We start from the raw sequence: 20,072 nt of genomic DNA, 5'->3' as shown, positions 1-20,072 counted from the left end.
CATCTTTTGGTGCTAACATTTTACAAGTTATAAAGGTATGCGATTAAAGAAAGTAAGATCTTGCTTTCTTTTATGTTGCTAATCCGGTTAGGAAATTACGGGAAGCCAATTCTAAATGAAGTTTCAAACGCATTTCAATATTTCTTATTAAGAACACTCTACATTGTTTAAGCTTTCTTCGATTTCAAGTAAACTGTCCTTAAATTAATCCACATTTAAAGTCCTCAGAAAAAAGTTACAAAATGTATATAGGATTTTTTTCTGCTTTTCTGAATTGGTCATGACATTTCTGTATGGATGAAACCTAGTCGAAAGTACAGTGGGTCGATTTCATAATGTAAGAGGGTAAAAATTCTGTAAAAGTAGATACTGAACGTTGTTGTAGTATCTTCATTTTATCAAGGTTTCATCTATTATCGTCTTGCTATAATATAAGTTTATTGTTGTGTGTTACACCGTTGTTTAAAGATTGAACTTAGTTATTTTCTACATCGATTTCGCATGGGTATTCGCTGTACTCCTTCAATATAATAAAATAATCGGTATACTAGTAATACCGGGAGGATTGAGGATATCATCACCAGGGTTGCGTTCAATATCGTAGCGGCTAAGTAGTGCTACGTAGATGTGGACTATTGAACGTGAAGCTATAGACTAGTTGCTACATAGATATTGATAGCTACGTAGTGCTACGATATTGAACTCAACCCTGTTCCAAGTCAGGAATCTCTTTAAAGTATGGTTGTCATTGGGACGAAGCTACTCGTGGACGACTGTCGTCTGCCATCAGACCAACTTGTAAGCGCCCTGACGCCTACAATTATAACACGAAACATTGGTCAAAATTTGAAGTTATCATACGTTGAATCCTTTACTGGAATTTGGAAAGAAATGAGTCTGCAGTTCATACAAAACACTTAATGCATGTGTCTTCTTGTAAAATCTTGGTGGCAATGACAATGTTGGTACGTTCACTCTGTGTACTATTTGTATTGTATCCATCTGATGAGTTAAGCCTTTTTCAACTGATTTTTAGAGTTCGTTCTTATGTTGTACTGTTTCACCACCATCCCAGGTACCGCTAACATGTTATCTCCGCCACATTCTTTATGCATGTGCCTGTCCCAAGTTAGGAGCCTGTAATTCAGTGCTTGTCGTATGTTTATGTGTTACATATTTGTTTTTCGTTCATTTTTGGTACAATTAGTTAGTTTTCTCTTTTGAATCGTTTTAAATTGTCATTTTGGGGTCTTTATAGCTGACTATGGGTATAGTATGCGGTATGGACTTTGATCATTGTTGACGGCCTCACAATGACATATTGTTGTTTATTTTTGTGTCATTTGGTCTCTTGTGGAGAGTTGTCTCATTGACAATCATATACCACATCCTCTTTTTAGCTCACCTGCCCAAAGCTTTTCTCATCACTTGGCGTCCGTCGTCCGTCGTCGTTAACTTTTACAAAAATCTTCTCTGAAACTACTGGGCCAAATTTAACCAAACTTGACCACAATCATCATTCGGGTATCTAGTTTTAAAAGTGTGTCCGGTGACCCGGCCAAACAACTATGGCTAAAATAAAACATAGGGGAAAATGTAGATTTTGGCTTATATCTCTGCAACCAAACCATTTAGAACAAATCTGACATGGGGTAAAATTGTTTATCAGGTCAAGGCCTGTCTGCCCTGAAATTTTCAGACAAATCGGACAGGAAATTTTGCTGTTCTTTGGTTATTGTCTTGAATATTATTATGGATAGAGATAAACTATATGCAGCAACTATGTTCAGCAAAGTGAGATCTACAACTAAGTCAATATGACTAAAATGGTCAGTTGACCCCTTAAGGAGTTATTGCCCTTTATGTATTTTTAACAATTTTTCGTAAATTTTTGTTATCTTTTACAAAATAATTATCAAAGGTACCAGATTTATAATTTAGTATGCAAGACGCGTGTTTCGTCTACATAAGACTCATCAGTAACGCTCATATCAAAATATTTATAAAGCCAAACATGTACAAAGTTGAAGAGCATCGAGGATCCAAAATTCCAGAAAGTTGTGCCAATTACGGCTAAAGTAATCTATGCTTGGGATAAGAAAATCCTTAGTTTTTCGAAAAAATCAAACTTTTGTAAACAGGAAATTTATAAAAATGGCCACATTATTGATATTCATTTCAACACCGAAGTGTTGACTAATGGGCTGGTGATACCCTCGGGGACTAAACGTCCACCAGCACTGGCATCGATCCAGTGGTGTAAATAGCTATCAAAGGTACTAGGATTATAATTTAAGTACACCAGACGCGCGTTTCAAAATCTTCTCCTCTGAAACTTCTATGACATATCTAATTAAACTTGTCCAAAATCATCATTGGGATATCTATTTGAAAAGTGTTACCGATGAATCCGCCCGCGAACCAAGATGGCCGACATGGCTAAAAATAGTACATAGAGTAAAATGCAGGTTTTGGCTCATATCTCTTAAACCAAAGCATTTAGAGCAAATCTGACATGGATAGAATTATTCATTAGGTCAAGTTTTATCTGGCCTGAACTTGAATTTTCAGACCAATCAGGCAACATGTTGTTGGGTTGCTGCCACTGAATAGGTAATTTTAAGAAAATTTGGGAGCTTTTGGATATTATCTTGAATACTATTACAGATAGAGATATACTGTAAACAGCAATAATGTACAGCAAAGTAAGATCTAAAAATAAGTCAACATGACAACAATGGTTAATTGACCCCTTATAAAGGAGTTATTGCCCTGTATAGTCATTTTTCAACTTTTTCAGAATATTTTCCACTATAACTACTTGGCCAAGTTCATTATAAATAGAGATAATTGTAAGCAGCAAAAATGTTCAGTAAAATAAGATCTACAAACACATCACCATCACCAAACACAAAATTTTGACATGAATACATCTGTGTCCAAATGTTTAATATGCACATAGACCAAGGTGAGCGACACAGGCTCTTTAGGGTCTCTAGTTTATATAAACAAACCATAATATTTAGAGCAGTAAATATCAGAGATAGTAAGAGATATAAACGAATTTTTGATTTGATTCCTAACTTTATTCAGTAAGTCAATTCGAAATTATTATAGTTATTTTACATATCCGTTTGGAGACTGCTTCATGTGAAATATCGATTCTAGAGACATTACGTTATGAACATACAGAAAGAGCTGTTTCATTATACCAAAATATTAACATTCACCCTGAGAGTAAAACATGATTTTGAATCAAACACGACACCGTCTTTGTTTTTGTCTTCGGTGTCGTGCGGATGCAATTGTGGAATATTTTATACTCTTCTAATAACATATATCATAACAGGAAGACGTATGAATATGTGTTGTATAAAACAAGAGACCAGAGACTGAAATGGGAAACAAAAGGACGCACGGATGCTTGTCTGTTTGTATTCAATATCCGTCACTCCTACAGTTTATGTTAAACCTTTTTCCTAAGATTTGTTATGTTTTATTACATTTTATCTTTATTTCCATAAAAAATCGTATTGATATGACATGTTTGTGAACTTAATAACTCTGTAGCATAAGGTCGCTTTCTGTTTTGTTTTTTATGTAACCTTTTTCTCATCTTTTTCAATAAATGTAAAAATTTGCATATATGCATTGACAATATTCAATTTTATCAATAAAATGACTGTTTTGTAGTCGTTTTTATATAATATAAAAAATAAAATATAATGAGATAACAATTTACCAGAAATCAAAGGACAAGTTTGTAAACAACAACATATAAATAAATTTGGTGTATTTACTGTCTTCTGATTGGTTGAAATTATTAGTTTTATTTTCAATGTTGTCAATTTTTATGGCGACACGCCCTCTCCGCTGACGTTGTGTATTCATACGCCAACATGTGTGTACGTTGTTATTGTTAATATACATAATATAAAAAGTTCTTTGAGCTTTATTTTTGATAGAAATTTATTTATAATGAATGGCAATAATTTATTTTGAATTCATTGAACCATAAAATTAATTTTTGACTCTTCGTATTTTACATAATCCGCTTCGCGGATTATTCAATGTGAAGAGTCAAAAATTAATTTTATGGTTCAATAAATTAAAAATAAATAATAGCCATTCATTAAGTATTCGCAAGGACTTTGACAATGGGCAAAACACATACTGTGTACTAAGGTATAAAAGGCCCTGGCATGACAACATGTGAAACGATTCAAAATAGAAAACAAAAGTTCATGAATGTAGTTCATCGTTAAACTACACAAACAATTCCATGGTGTAAGGTATTTTTCCATCAAATTTTATAAAAGAGATCCATATAAAATAATACTTTTTCAAGATGTCTGATTCCTTTTGAGGATTCATAAATCACAAAGGAATATCCTATGAATAGATTTAACATCTTTTTTTGTTTAGTACAAAGTTATCTGACACATGTAAAGAGAGATGGAGTGGTTGTAGAGCCCCGTCTCCGATGGACTATGTCGTTGTATACATCCTTGCGGTCTATTTGTAAAAAATGCCAGTTTACTAAAACAACGATCTTGGACGGTTGTTCTACTCTTTTGGTTTTGAAGTCATTAAAAATGTTTGGCTTTTGGTTCAGATTTGAAATGATGAAAATTTATAGGAAAACATTTTTTACTCTTCTTTTCGGACGAAAGCACTACCGATCGACTATTAACATCAGAGGTTGCGTTTCTGTTTGATAACTATGGAATTGACAATTCACTTGGAAACTCAAAATATACATCACGACACTTACTAAAAATGAAATCCTGGATAATTATAGGTTTGTTTTATGTTCTTTTGGAATTTTAACCAAAGATGAAGAACTGGATTTTCTATCACTGTATTGGACACCTTAACTACATAATTTTAAGTTATAAATTAGGAAAACATTTCAAAGATCCGTTAGAGATTATACAATCTAAGACTCTTTTATATTGCAATAGTATTAAAACATTTGACATTTCTACACTTAACACAAGTATTCCCTATTCCAAACTGAACAACAAATCGAACGAGTTGGTCCTGCTTTGTTTCATAAAAAAGAACGCCAAAGTGTCTTGTCTTATTAGAGAAGGATAAATCCTACTTTGTAAAAAATATGTCTGCCTTATATCTTGCAATTGACAATGAGGGTCGTTTGGAAACAAACTTTGCGTCAAAAGAGATGATTTCAGCTTTCCAATAGTGAACTTTTCAATACTATGTAGCAACATTCCACCAGCGCCTGCATACGGAGTATATATTTCCCACTTGAAACGATATACCAGGGTTTGTATTTCCTATCATTATTTCTTTGATAGATGGTTACAGCTCACAAGGAAGTTATTAAACAAAGAGTTCCATGTTTGAAAGTTGATATCATCCCTTCGTAAGTTTTTGATTGACCGTTATGGAATATAAGGAATATGTTCTTATGTCGTTACTACTATCCCGTCACCTTTTTCCGAATGTGACCTAGCGAATTAAACTATAACATGAGCATTACGATGGGGTGCCACGTGTAGAGCAGGATCTGTTAACCTTCCGCAGCACCTTTGCAGTTTATCACTTATCCTTTAAAATTGCCCAAACACACATTTTAAGTATGTCTCATGGGCATTGTTCTTATATCTTTTTTTTGTAGTGTTAATGGTAGAGGACCACCAAAGTTAGGTTGGACTGTTTCCTCCGTCAACTATTCAGTATATGCCATCGGAAAATTGTCATACTTGTCAAATGCTGGGTACCAGTATCATCAAAGCAATCCGTATTAATTTTTTGAAGTGTATTATAGTATTATCAAATTATCAAATGTCTCACACGGTTGAAAAAAAAGTTATCCGTTAGGCGTCCGTTCGAGCTTTCCGGTAAGGTGTGACTGAGGCTTGAACACAACAAATGCATTTATTGATTTTTATCGAGACTGATTTTCATCATTTATAGAACTTCTCTTGCAGATTACTTTTGCTTTTATCATGAAAATTTTTGTTTTTCGTTCGTGTTTTAAGATTATATAAGCAAAGAAGCAAATTGAAATAAAAATAAGATTTCCATTTGTTTTTTTTTTTTTTTTAATTTAAAGGCAGCAACTTCTATGATGAGACGAGTTACAGTTCCCACCATTTCACCATATTTGTAGATCATTCAAGAGACCGAATGACACACAGAAATTAACAACTCTATGTCACCGTTCTGCCTTCAACAAAGCCCACACCGCAAAGTCAGCTATGCAAGGCCCCGAAATGACGATGTAAAACAATTCAAACGAGAAAACTAACGGCCTAATCATTTATGTACAAAAAATGAACGAAAAACTTAAATGTAACACATAAACAAACGACAAAAACTGAATTACAGGCTCCTGACTTGGGACAGGCACATACATACAGATGTATCTAAGTTGTTTATAAGATAACCTTTTTAAGTATAACCTAATACCGTACATACATTTTCGAATGGATGTAATTGGGTTGATACTTTCAACATGTTTGATCATCATGCGTTTCAGATTCTTGTAAAGACTAGAAGTTAAAATGCTGGTATCAAATTAAGTTACATTGTAGAATGTTAGATTATCTGCATCAATGTTAATTTGTTGATGAGAGCTATTGTCGGCTTCTGGTTCTGTAAGACGTTTTCGTAAAATAAATAATTAAGTATCTGGCAAGCACACAATCACGTATATAATATGGTGTTCAGATAATTTACAATTAGTATGTCTTATACAAAAAGTAGCAATTACTGCAAAAGCATAAGGCAATATAATAAAATTTGTAATATATGATATTTGAACTATAAAAACAAAACATTTTTTTTTCGCTACTATAATTGTACATTTTAATTTTAATAATTATGATAATTTTCCGTACCATCATGATTAATTAATCTTCAACCATTATCTGAACAATATCCGACTTACAATTTTGTCATTTTAACAATTCAAAATCATATTCCATACTAAGCGCAGCTACTCAGGAGTACACAACATAACAGTCACATCCGAGTTATCTCCCATCAAACGCATGAAATTTATACACTTTTGTATTCATTTTTACATCAGCGTGTCGATGTGACCTTAGATTGATTTGGCTGAAGTATTATTTTAAGTACGTCCTTTTTAGTTATACTACTCAACTGGCCAGTTCGGTTCTGATATATCCTTGGCTTTCAATTATAAGGCTTTGAGCATTCCTGATGATGAAGGAAATTAGGAAAAGTTCCTCGGGCGCATATTAATAAAGTATTTTCTTCATTATTTATTTTGTACAACAAATATAACGAAGATCACTTACAAAATCTTTATTTTATCTAAACAAATTATACAATAAAAACTTTCCTTCATGATTTAACAGAATGTTATAAATATGTATCATATATATTAAAAGTTAAATTATACACCAAAAACGATAAATTCACATCCTTTATTGCACGTAACGGCCTTGTACGACGACTGATGAAAAAATTAAACATGAAAAATAGAAACAAATATGAAATCAATGATAATCTCCAAGGGTCAGTTTCGGGGAAGATAATGTCCCCCTTTTTTGGAACCACTGATAAATGTCGATTCTTTGAAACCTTGATTTCGAATAAAATTCTAAATATGAATCATCACATTCCTATTCCCAAAGCGAATGACGAATCCAATAATGAAAGCAGAGCGTAGTGGTCCTAATTTATATCACTACAAATTGAAATGACTACACACAACTTCGTGATGTTATATACAAAAAAGATAATATACATTTTCGAATTGAACGTCCACAAATTTAAGACTCGAAATAGAATTCCAGCTAGTTATTCTTCTTGATACGTCTCTGACTTGTTGACTGTCCAAGGAATGGCTTGATGACTTACTTCAATCATTATATTTTTCATTGTGCTGATTGTGCTTTCCAAGGTGAGAATTTGACGGGACCTTTCGGTTTTATAGAAGATAGTCTATCCATTCCGCCGTGTCCTCTGAAATAAATACATATAATAATTAGATATAAGAAGATGTGGTATGAGTGCCAATGAGATAACTCTCCATCTAAGTCACAATTTATAAAAGTCAACCATTATAGGTCAAAGTACGGTCTTCAACATTGAGCCTTGCCTCACACCGCACTACAGCAAGCTATATATAAAGGGCCCTAATAATGACTGGTGTAAAAACCATTCATGCAAACAGGGAAACCAACAGTCTAATCCATATAAAAAAAAATCAAGAAAAAAAGAACACTTATGAACCACATTAACAAACAATTCTTGACTTACGACAAGTGAAAACAATTGCAGCGGGTTTTAATGGTACCAAACCTTCACCATTATCTGAAACAATTGTGTAACATCACATCATAGAAAGACAAAAATTTAGTGAGAACTTTTAAAAGAAGAATTAAATTCTATATTTTTTTTTTATTTTAAGTCAAGAAAAGAAGAGACATATACAATAAACTCCGTTTTCAGACTTCGACTTTTAAAAAAAAACTGTCTCACGAGCAGGGTCATATAAACAAGACAATAAAATTTGAGATCGGGATTAGTACACAAATGCGCCAAGGAAAATACAGTTATAGAAACCTATACCCAAAATAAACTTATTCATAAACAATAGAGAATATTTTGTCTGAAAACAGATGATAATGTAGATAATAGAATGATGACTCCTGTGTTTGAGTATGCTGTTGTCAGAAGGAATTAATTATTGACAGTTAATTATTCTACTGATTTATATATAGCATCTCTACTGTAGTCGTCTGACTGTGGTGGTGAAAATTGCTGACTGTGTATATTGTAATTATCACTCTAAAATGTCTTATGATTTCAACACTTGGAGGAAACATCTATGAAACTAAAATACATATTATCAAAGCTAATTTGATGATCCATTAGCGTATTTTGAAAAGATATAGGACCCTGTTGCAGATTTGAGATTTAAAAAAAAGGTAGCGGGGGACTACTGCTAAGCATATATTTACCTAAGAGTAAGCCAACTTCAGAAAAAAAACATGATTTAGGACATTTGGTTTTTGTGAACAGCATGCACTTCACTTACCAATGGCTATTAAAATGTGAACGTAGCCCGAGTTTGGTACAACATAATCACGTATTTCGGATAAAAAACAAATGACCAAACTATAAGTGATAAGAGATGTCCCACACATTATACGGGTAATGGAAAAGTCGGAGTGGTTAATAGTTGATGCATGGGCAGAGCATTCCAAACCCAAACCGAGTTCTATTGGTAGTAAAGATAAGCTTTCTTTTCAGATACAAATCAAATTATTACGATAACAGATCACGCCCTTTGTTGCAGAATTCCAAAAAAAGCTTGTAAAATAAGCAATACTGTATTAAACATCATCTAAGTATAGGAAAAACACACAATTTTTCATTATATTTTTCATTTTTAAATTGTTGAATAATATCCACTTTTTACTATATTATGTTCAAGTTATCTTTGTGCTACTAACAAAATATATGAAACATTAATATCTTTTAATTATTCTTCGGCCGAAATTCCACAGTATTCCACTCTGATCTACTAGTATTTAATTGTCTATATATATGTTATATGAATAAAAGGAGTTTTTTTATAGTTTTTTTTTATCTCGAATCCCACTGCAATCATCATCGATTTACTTATCTAGAGGAAATGATCCAAAATGCAGGTGTTATGATAATCAGTACATACTTAACAACTGTAAGCTGTAGATAATTTCCTGATCCTCGAATTGTCTGGTGTGCCTGCATATGTGTCATGCCCCTGGCATCGGAGTTTCCGATACCTATTATAGAATCACCAGGAGCTAAAACACCGGCCGCTGGACTACCAGATTCAACCTGGAAAATAAATCATGTTTGTAAAACTAAATGACAACTTACAAACTAGAAAATTACGGATTCTGATTTAACCACCAAAAAAAGGAAATATACATAAAAAGTTTTAATATATGACTTTAAAATAAACAAGTCGAAGAAACATACATTTTTTTTCTGTGAATTTTTATGTATATGCCAATTTAACGAAATGTTTTAAGTGTGTGGCTGATATGCTGGTGGTATACTAATTAAGAAGAGATAGCTTTAGGTCGAGGTAAACTATCGATAATTTGCAAAAAATGGAGATAATGAAGTATATATCAGAAACTTAAAAACATGTATGAAATAGGTTTGAATTGTAAAATAAAGATACAATACATTATTTCCAATACTTGATTTGTTTGAAAACCGTTGAAATCTGATTTTGAATGTGGAGATTTGTATTAGTAGAGAGGATGTTTTAAGCTGTATGTCAAATCTGATGCATATTTTAAAGAAAAATATAAAATGACATGAACTATGATCCAAAATTTTCGTCCTTTTCAGAGAGGAGGAAAAAGACGGTTTTCTTCGGAACAGTAGTAGTTAAGCAGTAATGTTATATTGATGATTTTGAATATTACTCCTACAGTTAGGTCTTGGTTTAAACTTTTCTGGTAAAAAAATAATGAAGAAAACTTTCATCATACGTATCTTAGATGATGGGGGTAATAATATATATGTTCCTGTTTGAAGTGTGGAAGTCTGGTGTCATTGGAGATGTAATTTTCCTCTCATGTCGAGGCTTGTCACAATGCCAGGAACATTTGCCAAGCATCAAACAATGTTATTTTTCTTGTGTAATTCTTACGATTGATTGTTTCGGTTATGAAACAAAGGCTCTAGGTAAAAAAAGATGTGGCACATGAGTCAACGAGACGACCAAACTACACAACAAAATCAAGATGATGCATCGTCAATATATAATCCCCAACAATTAACAAGACTTGGTGTCTATACCGATAACGATAATAAGCCTTCACAAGAGTTCACATTTCACAGTGACTGCCAAAGTTCTTCCATCATCAGAAAATTCCTCATGGACAATGCAAATTGTGATAAAGTTTGTATGTGCCATACACATATGTTAATGGTCAAAACAACTACAAAAGGCATTTATGTTCTGCTAATATTTTTCTAAGAAAGAAATAGATAAAATATAATTTCAATTTTTATGTTTTACTACGGTATACTACAAGAATGTCAAATGCGTGAATGAAGAAAATGTACAACCAAACGGCTTCTATAACACACCAAATACTGTTAAATTCACTCAATTATTTGGGTTCTAAATTGAATTACTTTAGTGAAATATCAAATGCAAAACCCAATTGACCATCACTGCGAGGGAAAAGTTCCAGATTTTCAACTGGAACCAAAAGTTCCAAACACTATTGCTAATCTACGCCCAAAAACCATTATATATACTAATAACAATAAAACACCAAACACCGGCAAAAAAAAAATGCAAGACGGGACCTTGTTATCAGCAAAATAGTAAAACAACTTATTGGTTCCTTAAAAAAATAGATAAAAAGCGAGATTTGATCCAGCCATAGGTACTTGAGCAACGGGTGGACAGTTATTTGAAGCCCTTCCCCCTTTTCTCAAAACTTTGTTATAATTATACTTGTTTTCACGTTTTTCTGTGATTTTGCTAGATATATCATGTACATGTTTTTACTATTTACTATCAATTTCTAAATTAATAGCCACAGAGGTCATTGATAATGTCATTCTGGATATATTGTTATCAGTGACCTCTGTAGATATTAAAACTAGAAAATTGATAGGAAATAGTAAATCCATGTTATTTGTAGTATATTTACGTGTGTGTGTATATATATAAAACACAGAAAAACGGGAAAATAATTGAAATCTAAACGAAAAAAAAACTAAAATAACAAATTTAGGGAAAATGAGGACAACAAAATGTTTATCCAATTCGCTAGTACTTTGGTTCCAGTATAATCATTTTATATTTTGAAGTTGTTCATTACACCACTAGGCGTGTATTGCGGCACACACGTGTAAAGCTTCATGCAAAATATCTATTTGACATTTGAAAAGTTCCTCAGAAAAGTTCGTACCAGAATTATTCTTTACAGAGTTTATTTGATTGAAGTGCTTATTGCTGATAGTTGTACAAATACAATGCGTATGTTGGGGCGTGTGAAACCAATTATATTGTCTGTTTGAACAATTTTCTGATTTCTTATCAATCTGACGTCTGCAATAACGTAGTACATGGAGCATATGCTATATATATTGACAGAGAACCAGTAAATATTAGGTTTCAGTCGGACTTAATTTGGCCCGTGTCTATACAATGATTAGAGGTTAATTGATGGCAGCTTCTGTTTTTCCGGCAAAGAACAATTAACTAATTTCTTGTCTAATTTAAAACAACTTATACACAACAGTATATCATATAAATATCAAATTGTACGTTTTATCGCGCCTTTATCTTAAAAATGTAGCACTTATGTTTCTATGAGGCATGGAAGAAGTTTTAGCAATAAGATGAAAAATTACGTTATTGTGCTTTTATCAATTGTAGATTGTTCAATTGAAATGAAACTAAATATTATCGGTCAATCATATTGCATTTTCAATTGAAATTTATTTATGAAGAAAAAGACACATGTATGTGTGGCATATACGCCAATGAAACAAGCACCCCTAAAGAAATATAAAATAAACAATGAAAAATTATAAAATGTAATTAAAACAATAACCTCAGTCAATCCAAAAAAATGTGTAATAGTTTTGTGATCGAAATAGAAATCAATCTAAAAACTTTTCTTATATCAGCTATCGAAGTAAAACAACTTGACATTGAAATGCTACCACGCCTACCTTCTTTACTTGAAGTGGTACATTAAAATCCCGTCCTCCTGCTAACCGAAATCCCCACGGTTGTCCGCCGCTCTTCTGTATCTGAACCGTCGCCATTCCAAGATCCTACTAAACTGATTAAAATTTTCAAGAAACAATCAGCAAACACTTGTTACAGCACTGTATGTCACCCCTAAGATCCTCCCAAAAGACAAGATACAACAACAATCTATGAAATCACATGATTCCTGCTAGAATGATCATCTGTTGGGGAGTAAACAAGAAGTTCTAAATATAAACATAACATTCCATGTAGATACTACATATCATTAATAGATGATACCACTATCTATCAGATTATCTGTCTTTCATTTATGTCGAAAAATTATAAACATATTTTCTATTTCATTGTTTTATCTTTCTCTTTGTTGTTTTGTTTTTTTTTATTTATCTCTCTGTCCTTTATGGGGGTCTTAATATAATGTATGTTTATGAGATGAGAATTTTTTTTTTAAATTATATTTCAGATTGCATGAATGGGAGCTTTGCAAAAGTAGAACACGATTTTAGAGATACTTTATAGGTTTTTTTTTTACATGATAAACCTTCATTTCAAACTATGGTTTATATATATATTTATCTAATTTTGCATTATACTACATAAACTCCAATTTTCCCTCACTTTTTAGATAAAAATACCCGAATCCATGTCTCTTTTGCATTTATTCATGTAGAATTCTACAAAAATTATTAAGATAAGTCTTTAACAAAAACTTTTTGGTAATAATTTTAAAGTACGTTTGAAAAAAAATCATTTGCGTTCTTTTACTTATTTAGTTTTTTTCGTATATTTTACTGTCAAATTAATCATACAATTTCGAGATCCTTTTATAGAAGTTATATTTGTGAAATTTTCTTTAATGTCAACTTTACAATTAAACCTAAACCTGTATACTACAAGTGCACTAGTATTTGTAGCATAATGCATGTTTAAGGTGTCAAGATAATAATACGACCGATAATTGGACCCATGATTTGGCGGCTACATTTGCCTATGTTTGATGTTATGAATACCTCGCCACCGTTGACCAATGGCACTGCGGACGTTAATCCGTTTCATACATGGCATTGACAGTGAAACTAAGATCAGAAGATTAGGATCGACACTTTGTTCCCTCTTGATTGTAACCGTCTGGTCTTTTTTGTGTATTTCTTCAACCTCCCATCTGAATGTAATATATCAATGTGTTTACTGTACTCTTGTTGCCTGTCTATTTGAATGATATCTGTGACATGATTCTGTTTCTGGTTTCGATTTTCATGTTGAAAGTTGACTGCTCGTAGATAAAGTACTAAGACTTTATTTCTATCCTTTGAGTGCAAAGAAAAAAATAAAGCATAATTTTTCATTCATACCTTCGTCTGTTTCATTTGTATTCAATTTCATTCTCTTAGATACTTGTAAGAAAGAAATACACTTAACATTTATATTATGATAATTAGATGAAAAAATAAACAACAAAAAATGCACGGTTTAGCATTAATATTGTCATTTTGCTAGAAAACTTAAGACGGGTATTGTCCCAAACACTGTCAAAATATATTAACTAAAGCACTCTCTATATTCCACTAAACATTCTAAGATCATGCATTTAAAATAGTTCAACATACATTTCAAAGATCAAAGCCAAAAACAAATCTAAAAATCCTCAAACAACCGCACCCAACTTCATTCCCTATCTCAAAAAAGAATCGTTCCATCATAAGGAAAAACTAAATGGCAAGAGGTTCATATGGTGTACAGTCTCAATGTAGCATCCACTAAAACAAGTTTGGTCAGCAATTACATTGACTCTAAACAAGTCATAGTTTAAGAAAGATGAGTAGCATCTGAATTGTGTTAGAATCATATTAAGTTTCCTCGGTCCATATTTATCTGTGGTATTTAACCTTTTTATTGGGGTTTAAACTTTGATATGGAGTCTGATTTTTGTAGGGAAAAATCGGTATGATTCCATAGTCTAATAGTTGATAGTATAAAAGATTCTTTAGTAAAAGAAAATCTATAAAAAGAAACAATGATAGCATTGCCATATCTCAAGGGATATACAGTTGTGCTCTGTTAACTAGGTGGAACAAGATTGCATAGATAATCCGGAGCTTGGTCATGTTGAATGTTATAGCATCTGAGATCACCCCTAGTTTATGTAGACGAAACGCGCGTCTGGCGTATACAATTATAATCCTGGTACTTTTGGTGGGGTTCGTGTTGTTTATTATTTAGTGTTCTATGTTGTGTCATGTGTACTATTGTTTGTCTGTTTGTCTTTTTCATTTTTAGCCATGGCGTTGTCAGTTTATTTTCGATTTATGAGTTTGACTGTCCCTTTGGTATCTTTCGTCCCTCTTTTATAAAATATTTTTAATTTTCGTCTTTTCCTTCTGTCTGCATAAGTTTCTCCCAAAATTTCCTCATACAGATTTTCCGATTTTGTAAATATAGGCAAAACCGTATATATTCTAGCTGCAGAATTACAAGTTTATTAGCATATATCCTATCCTACAATTATCCCAGACTTCAGTTGCATAATCGAAATAAATACTAAAAAGAGTTTTTCTAAGTTTTTCCTACAAAGTTGCCATGATACTTGGGTTTTCTCAGTATATTAAATGTCATGTTTCGTAACACTGATAATCAGATTGTCTATATGACTATTCCAACGAGTATCAGAGCAAAACGTTACCCAAAGGTGTTTGTGACATTTTGTTATAGGGATTTCTCTATCATTTAAGCAAAATTTTAGATCTGGTGCATCATTATTTGAAAATATCATTATTTCTTTTTTGTCTGGATTAAAAGACATAAGCCACCTTCTTGACCATTCGTTCAGCTCTTCGAGGTTACGATCAATAAAAAAAAAAATAAAAAAAACATGACAACCAATCAGAATCCGACATCTGATGATCAGATATATATCTTCTGTACTATTAAACGAGAAGACCTCATTTTATGTGTCGCTTCTCTTCCTCCCACAATAAACTGATCATCATGCCTCTGTGTCCTATAGGTACCATGCATAGTCGCATTTGTCATCCATTCTTATGACTATTCAGTTTGGGTTATTTTGGGAGAAAAACGAAAAAAAAACGTCCGATTATTCATTCCGTCATCAGACCGACTTTTGTGTCAGACATGACTACCGGTTTTAAGACTTTTAACATTGAGAACCAATTGTATGATAGATAACAAAAATGAAAAAATAAATAAGCCAATCAGAGTGTTGTCCATATCGTGGTTTTTTTAGCTCATAAGAACCACTACTATTATACCTCGGTTTTAACTTACACATAATTTTCACAAGTACTCGGACGGGGACAGGACAATTAATTTTTGAGTTTATCTGCATGCACTATATACTATGATTAAAGTACTACAATAATATATATAGACACTCTATATGATATAACACAGTGATCGCCATGGAGAAGAAACTAATAAAATTAATAGTGAATAGAAAATTAAATACACTTTTATATTTATAATATGGATACGTATGTTCATGGCAGAGACATAGAATGTGTTCATAGTATACAGAAAATGTCTCTGTTCATAGTATACAGAAACGCCAAAATAATGGAATATAACAGAAAACAAAATGATAAATGACTTTGAAAAAAAGAGAGGGCTTAAAAATGTTGTCCTGTCTCCATGTACCTATATGACTTTTGATATCATTTCTTAAATTCTCCAGGCATAAAATCTTTTACAAAAATTCTTCCTAAAAGAGATAACATAATTTCAATAAAAATATAACACACTTTCAATAAAAGAGATAACATACTTTCAACCAAGCTTAAAATTCCCGCAAAATCGCTTTTAAGTCAAACAGGACTTCCGGTTTTAAACTTGCACATAAATCTCATAAGAGTACTCGGGGACAGCACAATAATTATCGTGTTGATAGAGACGCTCTCTATAATATAGCAGTGATCGCCTATGAGAAGAAATTTGAAAGTTAATAACAAATACACTTTATTTAACTATGTTCATAGTATACAGAAACGCGAAAATAATGGAATTTAACAGAAAAAGAAATAACGGTCGACTTTGGAAAAAAAGGGAGAGGACTGAAACTGTTTCCAAGTACCTATGAATTTTGATACCTTTTCTGAATTTCTCTAGACATGAACTATTTTACTGAAATTCTCCAGACACAAAATATTTTACAAAATTTCTCCCTACAACAGTATACATACTTTCAACCAAGCTCTAAATTCCAGCGATTTCGCGGGTGTGTTCTAGTATTTTTTTTAAAATCTAATACTCTTTATATGAATAATATAGATTTTAAAAGCATAAGATGGGAAACTCTATCAACTTAAAGAATCAAGTGATATAAGATCCTTGGAAGTTTGACTGCACCAGTTTGAGTTTTATTACAAACGGGATATGACTTCATAGTTTTAAAAGTTTTATAGAGCCCTTAGTAAGACCTTTGAATTTTTGTTTTTATCGGTACTAACAGGGATTTTGTTATGCAGTGCTATCCAGTCCTTCATCCTGTTGATAATATTTACTTATATTTTGGTACTGCATGTAATGTCATGCTTTTCTTATGACTATTTATATGACGTCTTTCCACTAAGCCTGTTGAATCATCGATATATATGATTGATACTTTAGTCTGGGAGAACTTTCACATTGTTTATTTGTTAGTTGTTATTGGCTTTGCACTATAGCTTTCAGTGACTGCGAGTATTCTTAGATCGGTTCGTTGTGTCTTTGTCTTTATTTTTAAGTTTTTCGTGCTTTGTGCCAATCTGATTAGCCAATACATTCCCAAGTTATTTTTACAGTTTGTTCTTATGTTGTGATGTTACACCATTGTCTCAGGTCAGCAGGGGAAGGCTGAGAGCTCTCATACATTCTTCTAGACCTGTGTCAAGCCATGAGCCTGTATTTTAGTGTTTGTTATGGCAAGCCGTTTTACTATTTATTCGAATTTCAAGATATCTTCTATAATATATAAGATATCTTATATAATATTTATATATATATAAGATATCTCCTTTAATATATAAGATATCTTATATAATTTCATTTTTATAAGATATCTCATATATTACATAAGATATCTGTAATGTTATATAATATATCTCATAAAGTTTATATGATATCTGATATACTTTATAAGATATCTTCTAAAGTTTATAAGATATCTTATAAAGTATATGAGATAATTTATAAACAATTTTTATATAAGATATCTCATATAGTTTATAGGATATCTTATATAGTTTATGAGATATCTTATAAAGACAATTATAAAAGATATCTGATAAATTATATGAGATATCTTATAAACTATATAAGATATCTTATAAAGTTTCTGAGATATCTTGAAGTAAGAATAAATAGCAAAACGGCTTGCCATAGTTTGTCCCTGTTTGCTGTCTGTTGTATTGCTTTTCGTTGATTGTTTTGTCACAGATCAGGCCACTGGTATTCTCTTTTAAATTGTTTGAAATTTTTCATATCGGGAACTATATGACAGCAGACCATATGGTATGAGTTTGTTCATTGTTGAAACCTGTACTAAAGTGACATAAAGTTGCTTACATCTACGTCATTGGGCTCTGGATGATGGTTACCAAAGACCAAATCTAAATATTTTTTTTATGAAATTGACAGTTTTCAATGTCTAAGAGAAGAGTAACAAGGTCTTAACGATGTCAAACCCCATGTTTAACTCTCAATATAACAACATCTTCTACTTTTGAGACAACAGCTTTAAAGTATCAAGTTAACGTTATTGAATCTGTTGTATCTTTAACAACTAAACCACGATACGTGTGTCAAAATTCACCCAAGTAAATGTAGTGCACACAAGACAAGCCATAAATATATTTAGTAATCGCTATGGTGAATGTACTATATATAGTTTAGAAAAACAACTTATACTGGAATATAACGGCATGACTATGACAATATATCATTGCAAGACTAAGATAGATATGTAAATACGTTCTTAATTCACATGTGCATTTCTCTGCAGTTATTGACCCATTGGTGACGCATTATACAACGTTAACCATGTGTTTTTATAATATACCTCAGTGTGAATTTTCTTTATAAAATTATAAACGAATAAATACTATATTTTTATGAAATTTTATTAAAAATTAAAGACTATCCATATGTTTTCGAATTGGTGCTTAGCGTGCTGAATGAAAAGTTTATCACATGCTTCGATTTTTATCACATGCCTTTCCGTAACGTTATCGCATGGCATTCCGGTGATACTCGGCAAATTCCGGTAAATACACCTCAATGCTACGTTTTCTATGAAAAACATTACAAAGTAGTGTACGAAACAATTATTTGGATACTGGAAAGTATATTGTGTAAAATAATAAAACAAAAAACAAAAACCTTACAAACATATTATTTAAAAAAATGCATTTTTAAAAGTTTCGAACATAATTTAGAAAGTTACTTTAAAAAAGTTGACTTTTCCAAACAGTGTTCATTGTGTATATTTTTGTCGATTCGGCCATTTTGGAATATGATTCTTCTCTGTTGAGGCATATGATAAAAAGATTTCATATCGTATGTACTAAATTTGGGGTCCGACGTCCGTGAATTTTTCACTCTTTGAACTTTTATTTGGGAACCACGTTAAAGTATCAATATATGAATCTGTTATTTTTCTCCATTGTTGAAGCATATGATAAAAAGATCATAACATGTCATTCTTCATATCGCATGTATTATCAGCCCTTGAACAGCCATGAGGCTCTTGGGCTGATAATACATGCGATATGAAAAATGCCATGTAAAAATCTGATAATATATATATAGTTTCAAGGGCAACTATTTCACGCACTTTCTAAAAACAGTAGTACACTTATTTATCGGCTATCCGGACAATAGCAAGTTTATGGCGTCAGACCACCAATTCAAAATCTATTCAACCTTTTGCAAGTTTCACAGCTTTCTTTTACCTTAAGTTTAACTTCATAGAAACCAGCTATCTCCTGAATTGTACATGTTTTAAAAGAAAGAACTGCCTTTTCGGAGACAGCTACTACTGAAACAACCCTTGCTTTTCTGGAAATCTTAAACTAGTATAATATGGAGCGCATTAAACCTCAATTTTAACGCAAACCCATAGACAAGTAAATTATTGCTCAAAATGGTCTACACTGATGTTCAGTATACGTAGTGGGTCGGTTTTTTTTTATGTTGTTCATACGTGTTTCTCGTTTTTTATATAGATTATACCATCTGTTTTCCCGTTTGAATGGTTTTACACTAGTCTGTTTTGGGGCACTTTATAGCTTGCTGTTCGGCGTGAGCCAAGGATCCGGGTTGAAGACATGCACGG

The 20,072-nt window shown here is 32.1% G+C and overlaps 1 protein-coding gene across 1 annotated transcript; it reads right to left on the bottom strand.

The window, feature by feature from the left end:
- Positions 1–7,284: 7,284 nt before the first annotated feature.
- LOC143082809 (PDZ and LIM domain protein 4-like) lies at positions 7,285–12,941 on the bottom strand. The gene is made up of 3 exons (XM_076258663.1): positions 12,706–12,941; positions 9,680–9,828; positions 7,285–7,962 (listed from the first exon to the last, which is right to left on the bottom strand). Exons 1-3 carry the CDS (start codon positions 12,799–12,801, stop codon positions 7,875–7,877), a joined length of 333 nt encoding a protein of 110 aa, XP_076114778.1. The 5' UTR covers positions 12,802–12,941; the 3' UTR covers positions 7,285–7,874.
- Positions 12,942–20,072: the final 7,131 nt, after the last annotated feature.

The sequence above is a fragment of the Mytilus galloprovincialis genome, chromosome 7, assembly GCF_965363235.1.
Source record: "Mytilus galloprovincialis chromosome 7, xbMytGall1.hap1.1, whole genome shotgun sequence".
NCBI classification, from domain to species: domain Eukaryota; kingdom Metazoa; phylum Mollusca; class Bivalvia; order Mytilida; family Mytilidae; genus Mytilus; species Mytilus galloprovincialis.
The sequence above is the reverse complement of the archived record's forward strand: the minus strand, read 5'-3'. Positions and strand labels throughout refer to the sequence as shown.

Bases quoted from the DNA above. Each gene is read 5' to 3' on its own strand.
- LOC143082809 (XM_076258663.1), bottom strand. From the start codon at position 12,801: ATGGCGACGGTTCAGATACAGAAGAGCGGCGGACAACCGTGGGGATTT. The intron at 9,829-12,705 runs GTAGGCGTGGTA...TTTATTTTCCAG, and splicing joins TACCACTTCAAGTAAAGAAG to GTTGAATCTGGTAGTCCAGC. The intron at 7,963-9,679 runs GTATGTACTGAT...TATTTATTTCAG, and splicing joins CTACAGCTTACAGTTGTTAA to AGGACACGGCGGAATGGATA.